Genomic DNA, 14,407 nt, shown 5'->3' with positions numbered 1-14,407 from the left:
AACGCGCTTCGCCTATCAGCAAAAATGTTACAAAATATATATGAGCAAATTACAGAAAGATTCCGAATTACAACGATATATTTCAAAATATTAATTACACAATATTCAACAGCAAAAGTCTATGTCATTTTTTAACACCCCTCGTATACAACTAAACCATTACAGTTTACATTACTATGATGAGTTAGCTGTTAGTTTATGCTGTCGGTGTTGGTTCTCAGCATTTGCTGTCAGTGTAACTATTGCCCTCCGTCTAAGGCACCAAGGACTTATTATTTTGACTTTTGACACGCAAGCCATTCAAGAAGTGTTTTATTACACAACATCTGAAAATTATTTAAAAGTTTCTTTTTTGGAGGGGGGGCATTTTTAAGGACATTTCCTAGAAATATTTTTATACATACAGAATTTTTTAAAAAACTTACACACATCCACTTCAATATATACTCTATCAATTTCAGCAATCATTATGTTATGTCACCATGCTGACTTTCAAGTAACAATGGCAAATTAGAAACTGGTATTCAAACAAGAGAACCAAAAACAGAAACAAACTATGAATGAATTATAAATTTCATAACAAATTAAATTTACATAACTGATACAAATAATGTTACAAATTCTAAAATTTACTTGAAATTCTTTTCTTTAACTTTTTATTTTTCAGAGAAAATTCCTCGTTTAATATACTAAAACTATAACTAAAATTGCATATTCTTTATCAGAATTGATTTCCTAGACAACTCTGTACATTTTTACTGTATAAGTGGCTTACATCATACATAAGAGAACGAAAAACATAAAAATCATGGATATCTCTGCTTTTTCTGTGTTATTTAGATAAAATATTCTGATTTAGACAGATTTTTTACCAAAAAAAACCCCTAATTCCTAGAAAATATATTTCAACAATATTTTTTTTCTTTTGTTTATTTCTGATAGCCTATGTTGTTTAATATGATTCCCTGTATATTAAAAACTGATAAGACAGATATAAACTGTCAATATAACATATATAGATCTTGCAAAAAGTAAACAGTAACAACCAGGGCTTTGGAAATTTGCCGGTTTGTCACTTTTGGATTGTTTTTTAACTTTTCAGACCGATTTATGAAATGAAAAAACAAAACAAATTGGTCTGGTAAAAATGGAGAAATAGTATAAAATTTAGTCTGTAGTCTCTAACAACCATATACTGAATTTTCATTATTTTCCGTCTTCTTGCATGTAAACAGACATCTCTGTTTTTCATTGCATTTGCCTTTCCATTAGATATAAATCAACTTTTTAAGTTTTACCTGCTGGAACATTTTCATGCAATTTACTAGAATTGTCTGATACCATCTGAAAATCTAAATAGGGAATCACGAAACAATTCTCCTTATAAGATTATACAGATATTTGACTAATGTGAATTTTTGAAAGTCTGTTGACTGGCTGCTTAAGCAAGTGCCTGTTTAATACAGGTGGCCATTAAGCCATGATCAACAGTTACTGTAGATGCATATAGAAACTAAATTAAATATGTCTATAACCTATGAACCAAAGGTCATTTTGATGTCACAATATATGTTTAACTAGATGCCCATGGGCAACATGTTGAGCCCGCCCACTGTGACCTTGACCTTTGAGACAGAGTCTGTCTCACTGAGTTAAACATTCATGCCAGATATAAACAATGCATGTCAAAGTTATGGGCCGGCAAGATCTGAAATTACCTTTGACCTCCAACTGTGACCTTGACCTTTGATAGGAACCTGTGGTTTGCGCATGACATTCCATCTCACTGAGGTTAACATTCATGCCAAATATAAACAAGATTGCTCCATGCATGTCAAAGTTTTGGTCCGGACAAACAATTCTGGACAGACGCACATACACCGAACCGCCATTTGGACAACTATGTCTTCGCTACCACAAGCGGGCTCAACAAAAATCATGATTAAATGAGGTACAAATCCATTTTAGCAAAAAATAAATGGAATAATTTTTAAAAGGGTTAATTAGGCCAATGATAAATCTTCTCAGTGAACATCTAAGCATGGAACAGAACAGAACTGAACCGTTTATTCCTGTGATAATCCCATTAAAAAAAAAAATTGACATCCCTGACTTTCAGTATTATGGCTGATATTATGAAAAGAAAACAAGTTTTAGTGAGGTAAAATAATTGCAGATATTTCTCAATGCTTAGCAAGAGATTTATTTAAAATTAAATATTAAACAATGGCTTAGTCTTATAAATGATGTGGTCTTTACACTCAGTAAAATTAAATATACCTATATAACAAGAATGTAAATACACTGATATGAGATCTACATTTACTTGTCAATACAGCAAAATTTTTATGCATAAGGTTCCATTGTAGCTTAACAATTTAAAAATTAGCATTTAACATTAAAAGCGATCCACAAAGTAGATAAGTAACTCTCATCTATAATATTTTAACATTAAAACAGTACCTTCGACATCTCAAAATGGGAAGTGGTAAGCTTAACTATCTTAAAAATAAATGAGCCATGCCATGAGAAAACCAACATAGTGGGTTTGCAACCAGCATGGACCCAGACCAGCCTGCCCATTCGCTAATGGTTTCTCTAATAACAATAGTCTTTGAAAGCGAACAACATGGATCCTGACCAGACTGCGTGGATGCGCAGGCTGGTCTGGATCCATGCTGGTCGCAAACCCACTATGTTGGTTTTCTCATGGCATGGCTCAAATGAGCTTTCAAATAAACTCCATCAAGCAAACTTTCTGTATATCTGTTCTTGATCCACCAATATTTGTTTCCATGTGTAAGTTTATGTCATTTGGTCACATTTCCAAATTTATCTCACTTCAAAATGAATAACTTTTTCTGTAATTAGCTGTTAATGAAGAACCCAATTTAGGCATGATATGGTCATACTTCCATGTTGATCACACTTAATTAGCTGTTAAACGAAGAACCCAGCTTCTATTTTCCATCCAAGTTCACCAAATATTTTCCCGAAGAGTTGCACAACTGGATCAAACCTTGTTTTATAAGTGGATTCAGTTGATATCATCTCAGAGCTGGAAAATTTTCTTCTACCCTTGAAAACATTGAGAATGAGTGCAGATCCATCCAAAGTACACCAAACTGGTTTTCACTGAACACTATGAAATGAATATTGATCAAGGTTGGATTTCTGTAACCCATAGGTGATACTGTCCCCTTTCCATGAAACCTAAAATATATGATTTTTTTATTTATGGGATTTTATAATGTATTACATTTCCACATAAATTCATGATTCTAACACGACCAGCAAATAACCTACATACATGTAGAACAAAATCTATCTCGGATTATTCTGCAATAAACCACTCACGTGCAATGACGTCAGCCGATCCAGGTGTGTAGCATGGCCGTAAAATGTAGTTACCATTTTTTCTAACACTGTTGATACTAGTATGTCGTGTTAGAATCGAAATAATAAGTTCAAAAGTGTGATTTATGGTAGAATAACCCGACTTTTTCGTTCTTATGCGAAACAATATATCACTCAGGTCTACGGCCTTCGTGATATATTCTTACGCATAAGAATTCAAAACTCGGGTTATTCTACGATAAACCACGTTTGGGAACTTGTTATTTCTTAAATAAGCTAACCTCTATATCACGTTGAAGTTCTATACGAACACATAACTTAATGATGTCCTTGCAAAAAACTTTATATATTCAATATATATTCTCACATATATGGTTCTATGTTAATGATATAACTTTTGTGGTCCTGTACATTGTTAAATCACAATTATTCATGGTGTGTGTGTGTGTGTGTGGTGGTGGGGGAAGGTGTGGGGGGGGGGGGGGGGGGGTACTATTTTTCCTGGCTTTTTGGTTGTGTCAATCCATAAAATTCCCTTTTATTTTATCTTTCAAATTAGAAATCCATAAAACTGTATTCCCATGAAATACCAACTTTGGCTGAAAAAAATTTTTTATGGCCACAAAATTAAATGATTTTACAGTATACAATCATTGTAATACTCTTGTTTAAATGAAATGATCATATACAAAATAACAGGACTTTTATCACCAGGGCTCCGGAAATTTTGATAACTCAATCGGTCCGAAACGAAAATCCTGACATCGGCGCTACCCCACCCACCGCATTCCCAATATTACATATTTTGTAAAACGTGATAGGGTAAAGAAATAAGCATGTCATGCATTAAAACTGAGTTACCAGTCACCGCGCGTTACCATACAATGAAGACAGTTATTCAGTGTTATGTGTGATCGTTACTTTGTTTAAATTTCGATGTTTTTCCGAGATAATACGAGGCATTGACACCGTGTGCGTAACTAGTCTAAAAGCCAACGCACGTGACTTCATTACCGTATACACGGCAGATACTTTGTGATGTTTCCTCATTCTCTGACGTAATTCTATAAAATACAATGCGTCAAAATGAGTTACACGACACATATTCTCTGCTAAACAGCCACAGTATTTAAAGAATACTCTGCCGCGGACCGAATGTGTACGTTATTTGAACGCTGAGATGGAATTTCCCGCATGTATAGTACCAAAACGTCACGCGGGTTGGCCACGGCTTTTTCATTTCACTTACGTTGTACTTCAATAAGCAACTACATTTTATAAAGTTATATGTTCTCTTCTGATGTAAACAAAATTTCATTTTGAAACGTTTTTTAAAAGACCGATTTGATAAACAGTGCCACTCCGGTTTTCTTTATCATTCGTGGTTGCCCGTCCATTTTTTTCTTTTTTGTACAGTCGGGTTGCAAAGACGATTTTCTGCATTTGTTTCAACTGGAGCCCCAACAAATGAATCATGTAATTTTTTCAAATCAAGTAATTATAAAAATTATTTTTATCGGTTTTCCGTGTGATGTCTCATTAAATCAAAGACCTATAATGTACAATTATAGCTCTTTGATTAAATGCAGCGACCATTTGTTTGTTACCGTGATCAAACATAGCCTTTTGAAATAAACCATCCGTCGGATTCTAAATAAAAGAAGTGGATCCCCGTCGAAATGATTTGGATCCAGTCAGAAACGTTAGGAAACCAGTCAAAAATGTTTAATACACCGCAGTCGGCTGTCTGCAAACATTAAAGGATGTGCCGCGCGAGCATTGATTGCGTCACGCGCTAATTACGGACCGATTATCAAAGTGACAATCAGACCGATTGACACTTTTATTGATTATCTGAAGGTGCGACCAACAATTTCCTACTTGGCAGGTGATCGTGTATCGAGATATAAGACCGAAATTTATACTTTTCTCCATTTTTACGGGACCGATTTTTTTCTTTTTTTCACTTCACGAATCGGTCTGAAAAGTCAAAAATCGGTCCAAAACCGACAAACCGGCAAATTTCCGAAGCCCTGTTTATCACCAACCAATGCTAAAGGAAGCTGACACTGGCTTTAGGTGACAATTGGAATATCTGTCTCCAGGGTAACTGTTACCAGAGAGACGGCTACCTCATCAACACCTTCAACCAGTGGGTAGACACTTTTTTTTGCAAACCATATACTACAAACAAGAGCACCGCCTTGCGGGTGCTGACGCTCATCTGATTTTTTTTTTTTTGTATAATAGAAAAATTGTCCTACCCATGATTTTCTAAGTCCAAAAAGGGCCATAATTCTTGCAAAAAGCAGGATGGAGTTACGTTTCTTGATGAACATAGTCAGCTTATGATGGTGAACAACTGTTGCAAGTTTCAAAGCAATAGCTTTGATAGTTTAAGAGAAAAGGTTGACCTAAACATAAAACTTAACCAAGAAATCTGATATTTTCTAAGTCCAAAAGGGGCCATAAATCTTGCAAAATGCAGGATGAAGTTATGTTTCTTGATGTACAGGGTCAGCTTATGTTGGTGAACAAGTGTTGCAAGTTTAAAAGCAATAGCTTTGATAGTTTAGGAGAAAAGCTGACCTAAACATAAAACTTAACCAAGAAAACTGATTTTCTAAGTGCAAAAGGGGCATAATTCTTGCAAAAAGCAGGATGGAGTTATGTTTCTTGATGTACAGAGTCAGCTTATGATGGTGAACAAGTGTTGCAAGTTTCAAAGCAATAGCTTTGATAGTTTAGGAGAAAAGCTGACCTAAACATAAAACTTAACCAAGAAATCTGATATTTTCTAAGTACAAAAGGGGCCATAAATCTTGCAAACAGCAGGACAGAGTTATGTTTCTTGCTGTACAGGGTCAGCTTATGATGGTGAACAAGTACTCCAAGTTTCAAAGCAAAGCCGACGCCGATCAAGTGATGACAATAACTCATCATTTTTTTTCAAAAAATCAGATGAGCTAAAAACGGAAGAAATAAAATGAAAGGAATGACTTTATTTCAGCATAAGAAATGAATTTCTTGTGAAATATTATGAAGATATGAAATTACTTTCTTACTAGTAAGTATTAGGGATGACAATCTTTTAAGTACTTTTTTCTTACGGTAGATGTACATGTACTTCACAAATGTAGATGTCATCTACAGCATCAGAGCCATCTGTCACCTTACGATGGAAAATGAGTATTGCCTGTACTTGTAAAAACAGTGAAAATTGTTTTTTGTGACAAACTGACAGAAAACTATGCATTTAGTGTTATTTTGCTTCACCATGCTGTATATATTTCCTGACAATAGTTTCATATAACTGAAATATTGCTGAAAAAAAGCACTACATTATAACTACTATATTTTCTGTACCAAACAAAAGAAAAAGAGATGGAAATTTACCTTGCTATGCAGTATTTTGGACAAACTGCATTCCTATTATCTATCATAATGTCGGATGGAATTACAAAAGGTTGACGATCCATTTTCTCTGGTTTGTAGGGAATATTTGTTTCCTCATCATCAGCTTCAATCACGGACAATAATTTGAACTCTTGTTGATCCTTATTCAGTACCATATGTTTGTCTATATCAAATCGTATACTTATTTCTCCTGATGGTACGTTAGGGTCTCCCTGTAAAAATCCACAAAATACATGCATTTTGATACCAACTGTAATACAATATCTAGCAACTGTTCAAAAAAATGTTGGCAGGAGAAGTGTACTGTAAAATCATTAAATTTCGTGGGCATGAAATTTCGTGGTTTTGGTCAAAACGGCAATTTCATGGGGATATGAATTCGTGGTTTTCAACTTTTGAACATAAAATGAATGGGAATTTTACTTGTTCATTGGGATTAAATTTCTTGGATTGACTCAACCACGAAAATTAGACCCCCACGGATATTAATGATTTCACAGTATTATAGAAAGTGACTATCAATGCACTGGAAGTTTAGTTCAACTGCATTGTCAATTTGTGTAACACTTTTAGGTTTTGAGAGACACCAAGCAAGTTTAAACAATCAATGCAAAAATGTATGTAAAACTGAATGACCATAATCAACAACACAGATATCAAAAGTTCAATCCACATAATTATGAGGCCAATCTGAGAAAGCAATACTAGTACCTCCAAGGTTATTCATATTAACCTTTTTCCCTGCTAAATTTCTATAATGAACTTGTCCATCTTTCAATTTGGACAGTACCATTAACTGTTAAAAGTGGTGCTTACCAAAAAGATACTGACTGAATGGCAATGTGCAGGCTGATCTTGGTCTGCACAGGTCGCAAAGGCAGAATCACTTGCTGCCAGCAGGCTAAGGGTTAAACCTCTGACCTCTGAATCCTGTATGAAAGTTGTCAGTTACTTGCAGCAATCAAGTGGATATTGGTATAGAGTGCAAGAATACCGGATATATTCAGTGGGTAGGTTAAATGCCCTTACATTACTGAAAGACTGTATGCAAGATAATGTTAACCCTTAGCTTGCTAAATTTCAAAAATGGACCGGTCCATCATTCAATTTGGGCAATACCATATATTATTCAAAGGGGTTTTCACTGAAAATTTTCTGTCTGAATAGCGAACAGTGCAGACCATGATCAGCCTGCACAGGCTGATCTTGGTCTGCACTGGTCGCAAAGGCAGAATCACTTGCCGCCAGCAGGCTCAAGGTTAAACTTGAATCAAACAAACAATGCCTAAAGTATGCAGACAAAGAGAACTCTTCTCTCAAATGGTAGGTAAAGAGTCAAATCCATAACGGAACAATTGCTGTACCTCCACATAAGATGAGATCACTGTTTTCTCCCACCAAATAGACCATACAGAGACTCAACAACCTTCAAGCTTTCTTTATAATCAAACTTAAATGTCTAAAACCATACATTGGGTACAGTCAAATATAATACTGATATTGTTATATCATTATCATCACCCATACTCACTGTTGCGCAACAAGGACTTTCACTTACTGATATTTTCTGAGCTTGTCCAGAACTTCCATCGGAAGTATAATATAAATGCACAATCTCTGTCCCATGTCCACCGTACATCCCTTTAAACAGGCCAGGCTGGATAGGAACCTTGGCAACAGGTTCAAACCTGGATGGGTCAATTCTTTCAAAACTTTGTTTAAACCTATAAAAGAAATACATTATACAAGTGATTTTCATTATCATGGTATGTTGGTATTTACATGAGTTTTGCTCAGCCTATTCGTCTATTTATAGATGTCCTTGACCCTGAAGTCATCAGAAACAAACTTGACCTGTATCTACTGAATTAAATGGTTTCCTTTCCCGTTTTCTGATAGCCAATGCTTCTTTTATAGCCTGTACTCTTGCTCATGTTATTAATTTGTCAACAATACACTGTGTTTTTCCCAATGACAAAAAGACTGCCACAGGTGTTTCCCTTTATATGAGAAAATGGGCAACTTAGCATACTAAGCGGCTTCTTGCTCTTATTCAATGTCACTTTGACTGTCTTTGTTCTTTCTGCTATACTGGGTAAGCCAAAATTTGGAAAAAGGAACTTAAAACAAGTTCATCTTGATGATATCTAGGTCAAGTTTGAAAGTAGGTCACATGCCATCTAAAAGAAGGTCAGTAGGTCAAATAATGAAAAAACGTTGTGACCTCTCTAGAGGCCATATCCTTGAATGGATCTGTATGAAAGTTGGTCTGATTGTTTATCTTGATGATATATAGGTCAAGTTTGAAACTGGGTCAACTGCGATCAAAAACTAGGTCAGTAGGTCTTGAAATAGAAAAACCTTGTGACCTCTCTAGAGGCCATACCCTTGAATGGATCTTCATGAAAATTAATCAGAATGTTCACCTTGATGATATCTAGGTCAAGTTTGAAACTGGGTCATGTGCCTTAAAAAACTAGGTCAGTAGGTCAAATAATAAAAAAACCTTGTGACCTCTCTAGAGGCCATACTTTTCATGGGATCTGTATGAAAGTTGGTCTGAATGTTAATCTTGATGATATCTAGGTCAAGTTTGAAACTGGGTCAACTTCAGTCAAAAACTAGGTCAGTAGGTCTAAAATTAGAAAAATCTTTTGACCTCTCTAGAGGCCATATTTTTCAATGGATCTTCATGAAAATTGATCTGAATATTCACTTTGATGATATCTTGATCAGTTTCGAAACTGTTTAAACAAGAGGACCATGATGGTCCTGAATTGCTCACCTCTTCCCACATGACCCAGTTTTGAGTATGACATCGTTTTTTCTATTATTTGACACAGTGACCTAGTTTTTGAGCTCATGTGACCCAGTTTTGAACTTGACCTAGATATTATCAAGATAAAAATTCTGACCAATTTTCATGAAGATCCATTGAAAAATATGGTCTCTAGAGAGGTCACAAGGTTTTTCTGTTATTTGACCTATTGACCTAGTTTTCGAAGGTACGTGACCCTGTTTTGAACTTTATCTAGATATCATCAAGGTGAACATTCTCACTAATTTTCATAAAGATCTCATGAAAAATATGGCCTCTAGAGAGGTCACAAGGTTTTTCTATTTTTATACCTACTGGCCTAGTTTTTGACCGCACGTGACCCAGTTTCGAAACTGATCTAGATATCATCAAGGTGAACATTCAGATCAATTTTCATGAAGATCCATTGAAAAATATGGCCTCTAGAGAGGTCAAAAGATTTTTCTAATTTTAGACCTACTGACCTAGTTTTTGACAGAAGTTGACCCAGTTTCAAACTTGACCTAGATATCATCAAGATTAACATTCAGACCAACTTTTATACAGATCCCATGAAAAGTATGGCCTCTAGAGAGGTCACAAGGTTTTTTTATTATTTGACCTACTGACCTAGTTTTTTAAGGCACATGACCCAGTTTCAAACCTGACCTAGATATCATTAAGGTGAACATTCTGACCAATTTTCATGAAGATCCATTCAAGGGTATGGCCTCTAGAGAGGTCACAAGGTTTTTCTATTTCAAGACCTACTGACCTAGTTTTTGATCGCAGTTGACCCAGTTTCAAACTTGACCTATATATCATCAAGATAAACATTCAGACCAACTTTCATACAGATCCCATGAAAAATATGGCCTCTAGAGAGGTCACAACGTTTTTTCATTATTTGACCTACTGACCTACTTTTAGATGGCATGTGACCCACTTTCAAACTTGACCTAGATATCATCAAGATGAACATTCTCACCAATTTTTATGGAGATTCATTCACAAGTATGGCCTCTAGAGAGGTCACAAGGTTTTTCTATTTTTAGACCTACTGACCTAGTTTTTGACCGCACAAGACCCTTTTTCGAACTTGACCTAGATATCATCAAGATGAATACTCAGACCAACTTTCATACAGATCCCAGGAAAAATATGGCCTTTAGAGAGGTCACAAGGTTTTTCTATTATTTGACCTACTGACCTAGTTTTTGAAGGCACATGACCCACTTTCGAACTTGACCTAGATATCATCAAGGTGAACATTCTGACCAATTTTCATGAAGATCTCATGAAATATATGGCCTCTAGAGAGGTCACAAGGTTTTTCTATTTTTAGACCTACTGACCTAGTTTTTGAACGCATGTGACCCACTTTCAAACTTGACCTAGATATCATCAAGATGAACATTCTCACCAATTCTTATGGAGATTCATTCACAAGTATGGCCTCTAGAGAGGTCACAAGGTTTTTCTATTTTTAGACCTACTGACCTAGTTTTTGACCGCACATGACCCTGTTTCGAACTTGACCTAGATATCATCAAGATGAACATTCAGACCAACTTTAATACAGATCCCATGAAAAATATGGCCTTTAGAGAGGTCACAAGGTTTTTCTATTATTTGACCAGGGTTTCAGAAATCTGCAAATTTATTGGTAGCCCATTGGGCTACCAAAATTTTAATCTGGTAGCCCGAACATTTAAGTTTATATGGCAATGGCCATTTCGGTTTATTTACTATGTGCTTCTATACTACAGTGGATGGTATGATTAAATTATTAGAGGTTTCATAATTTTAGCCATACGCACATTGTTATAAATTTTGTTCTCTTAAATAGCAATTATCATTACTCCTTTTCTTATCATTTTAAAAGACAAACTACATGTTTTTAAACTGAGGAATATTATCAGGAGTATTCCTGATAGTTATTGCAACATGGCAATAAAAAAAGGAATGCAAATCAATTTTTATAAATTTGCAAATTCCTTAGAACATACTAACTTAGAGCTGTATAAAATGTAATTTATCTCAAAATTATTTAAAGCTGATTCTGTCTGATTCTAAACATCTGTTTGGTTTAATAAACGGACTAGAACCATGTATATAACGTCTCTCAGTTTCTTGGCACTGTGTATTCACTTATCCGAATTTATGTTTGTCCAAAATTCTGTATACTTTCTGATATTTTGCTAAATCATGGTCGATTTTTTTGCATGTTAGGCAAGTATTTAAACTGAAAAGCATAAACAATCAGTGTAAGCACTAAACTGCATCAAAATCAAAAATCTGTTCTTTCTGATCGCTTGATAAGTAATTTTATGACTGGTTTGCATATTGTTTTAAACAATACCAGTCAGCGACTTTGATGTTATTGGATCAGTCTAAAATCACTCGTGCACATGTTTTTGTAAACATTGACAGTAGGTGGTAAGATAATTAAAGCCTCGGGCGTGTATCTTTTGATACAGGCTCCGGACATGAGATTTCTGAAACCCTGATTTGACCTTCTGACCTAGTTTTTGATGGCATGTGACACAGTTTCGAACTTGACCTAGATATCATCAAGGTGAACGTTCTGACCAATTTTCATGAAGATCTTGTGAAATATATGGCCTCTAGAGAGGTCACAAGGTTTTTCTATTTTTAGACCTACTGACCTAGTTTTTGAAGGCATGTGACCCAGTTTCAAACTTGACCTAGATATCATCAAGGTGAACATTCTGACCAATTTTCATGATGATCTTGTGAAATATATGGCCTCTAGAGAGGTCACAAGGTTTTTCTATTTTTAGACCTACTGACCTAGTTTTTGAGGGCACGTGACCCAGTTTCGAACTTGACCTAGATATCATCAAGATGAACATTCTGACCAACTTTCATAAAGATCCCACAAAAAATATGACCTCTAGAGTGGTCACAAGCAAAAGTTTACGGACGCACGACGGACACCACGCGATCACAAAAGCTCACCTTATCACTTTGTGACAGGTGAGCTAAAAACAACACAGTGTGAAACAATGTTAACTTTAAGACTGTATCAAGTTAATGCAATTTTTTAAACATTACTAATATGTGTCCACTACCTTAAATGATATTTGAGCCGTGCCTTGAGAAAACCAACATAGTTCATTTGCGACCAGCATGGATCCAGACAAGCCTGCACATCTGCGCAGTCTGGTCAGGACTCATACGGTCGCTTTCTAAGCCTATTGCAATTAGAGAAACCATCAGTGAACAGCATGATGGATCCTGACCAGACTGCACAGATGCGCAGGCTGGTCAGGATCCATGCTGGTCGCAAACCCACTATGTTGGTTTTCTCATGGCACGGCTCATTTTGTGCACCTGTTTTTGGGACAAACAAAATATCTTTATATTTTGAAATAAATGAGAATGGTTAAGCCCCAAAATAAACAGCGAGCACTTCATTCTGCAAGATTCTGATCTTAATTCACCACTGCTTACCGGTAAGTTACAGTCATTATTTAATCATTTTAGTTCAAGGGAGTTAACCCTTCTTCATGTCCTGCAATAATCATCATTTTTGTTGGGTTAAATGTGACACCAACACCACTTTAAGTTATATGCAACTTTCCAGCTTTTGATGCGGCCATTTTTTCATCACCTGCAGACATCTGGGTAGAGCCGCCATCTGTAATCCAGAAGGTTTCTTCGCATGACAGAATTCTACATTCCAAGCTAGGTTTTGAACCCTAAGCAGTGAGAAGCAACTGATTTAAGTCTTTGTTTTGGGTTTAATGCCGCTTTTCAACAGTATTTCAGTTATGTAACAGCGGGCAGTTAACCTAACCAGTGTTCTTGTATTCTGTACCAGTACAACCTGTTCTCCGCAAGTAACTGCCAATATCCACACATGAATCAGAGGTGGAGGACGAATGATTTCAGACACAATGTCTTTCATCAAATCGTCACGGAGAACATACGCCCCGCCCAGGAATCGAACTCACGACCCTGCGATCTGTAGACCAATGCTCTCCCTACTGAGTTAAGCGGGTGACCTTTGACACTCAGCCTAAAATTCTACGGTTAGTACTTACTGATTTTGTTTATATGACTGCCATTTGTACATACAAAGTTCCCGATGTGTACCTCGTAATTCACAGTCCTCCAGAAACATCAGCTTCTCCTGTACAGAAAATACAGCCAATTTAACTCTAGAGATCAAGTCTTTCAACCCTTACCCTGCTAAATTTCTATAATGAACTGGTCCATCTTTTAATTGGGACAGTAACATTAACTGTTAAAAGGGGTGCTTACCAAAAACTAAATGGTGAACAGTGCAGATCTTGATCAGACTGCACAGATGTGCAGGCTGATCATTATATACACTGGTCGCAAAGGCAGAATCAATCGTGTCCAACATGGTAAGGGTTAAGAGACCATTTGCATTAAGAGACCAATTTTTCAGTAACTTTTTGTCTCCCTAAGAAACAAATGAACCGCGCCATGAGAAAATCAACATACTGGGTTTGCGACCTGCATGGATCCAGACCAGTCTGCGCATCCACGCAGTCTGGTCAGGATTCATACTCTTTGCTAATGGTTTCTCTAATTGCAGTAGGCTTTAAAAGTGAACAGCATGGATCCTGAATAGACTGCGCGAATCCGCAGGCTGGTCTGGATCTATGCTGGTGGCAAAGCCACTATGTTGGTTTTCTCATGGCGCGGCTCAAATTATGATGTGTTAAGAGACTAATTATTTCCCTCCCCTCGATGGTCTCTAAATACAACATGTACTGTAATAAAATATTTTTCGTTTTTCTATTACGTTAGTTGATTCATCTTAAACTTCAATACCGAAAA

At 36.1% G+C, this 14,407-nt stretch overlaps 1 protein-coding gene across 1 annotated transcript in view; it reads right to left on the bottom strand.

The window, feature by feature from the left end:
* Positions 1–357: 357 nt before the first annotated feature.
* The window catches only part of LOC123549347 (F-box only protein 31-like), a 34,797-nt gene continuing 20,747 nt past the window's right edge, over positions 358–14,407 (bottom strand). The window contains exons 6-9 of the mRNA XM_045337370.2: positions 13,642–13,730; positions 8,333–8,498; positions 6,754–6,986; positions 358–3,213 (exon numbers count right to left, since the gene is read on the bottom strand). Of these exons, the coding sequence (XP_045193305.2) occupies positions 3,048–3,213; positions 6,754–6,986; positions 8,333–8,498; positions 13,642–13,730 (654 nt within the window). The 3' untranslated portion in view covers positions 358–3,047. The remainder of the gene's footprint in view (positions 3,214–6,753; positions 6,987–8,332; positions 8,499–13,641; positions 13,731–14,407) is intronic.

Source organism: Mercenaria mercenaria, chromosome 6, assembly GCF_021730395.1.
Source record: "Mercenaria mercenaria strain notata chromosome 6, MADL_Memer_1, whole genome shotgun sequence".
Lineage (NCBI taxonomy): Eukaryota > Metazoa > Mollusca > Bivalvia > Venerida > Veneridae > Mercenaria > Mercenaria mercenaria.
The sequence above is the reverse complement of the archived record's forward strand: the minus strand, read 5'-3'. Positions and strand labels throughout refer to the sequence as shown.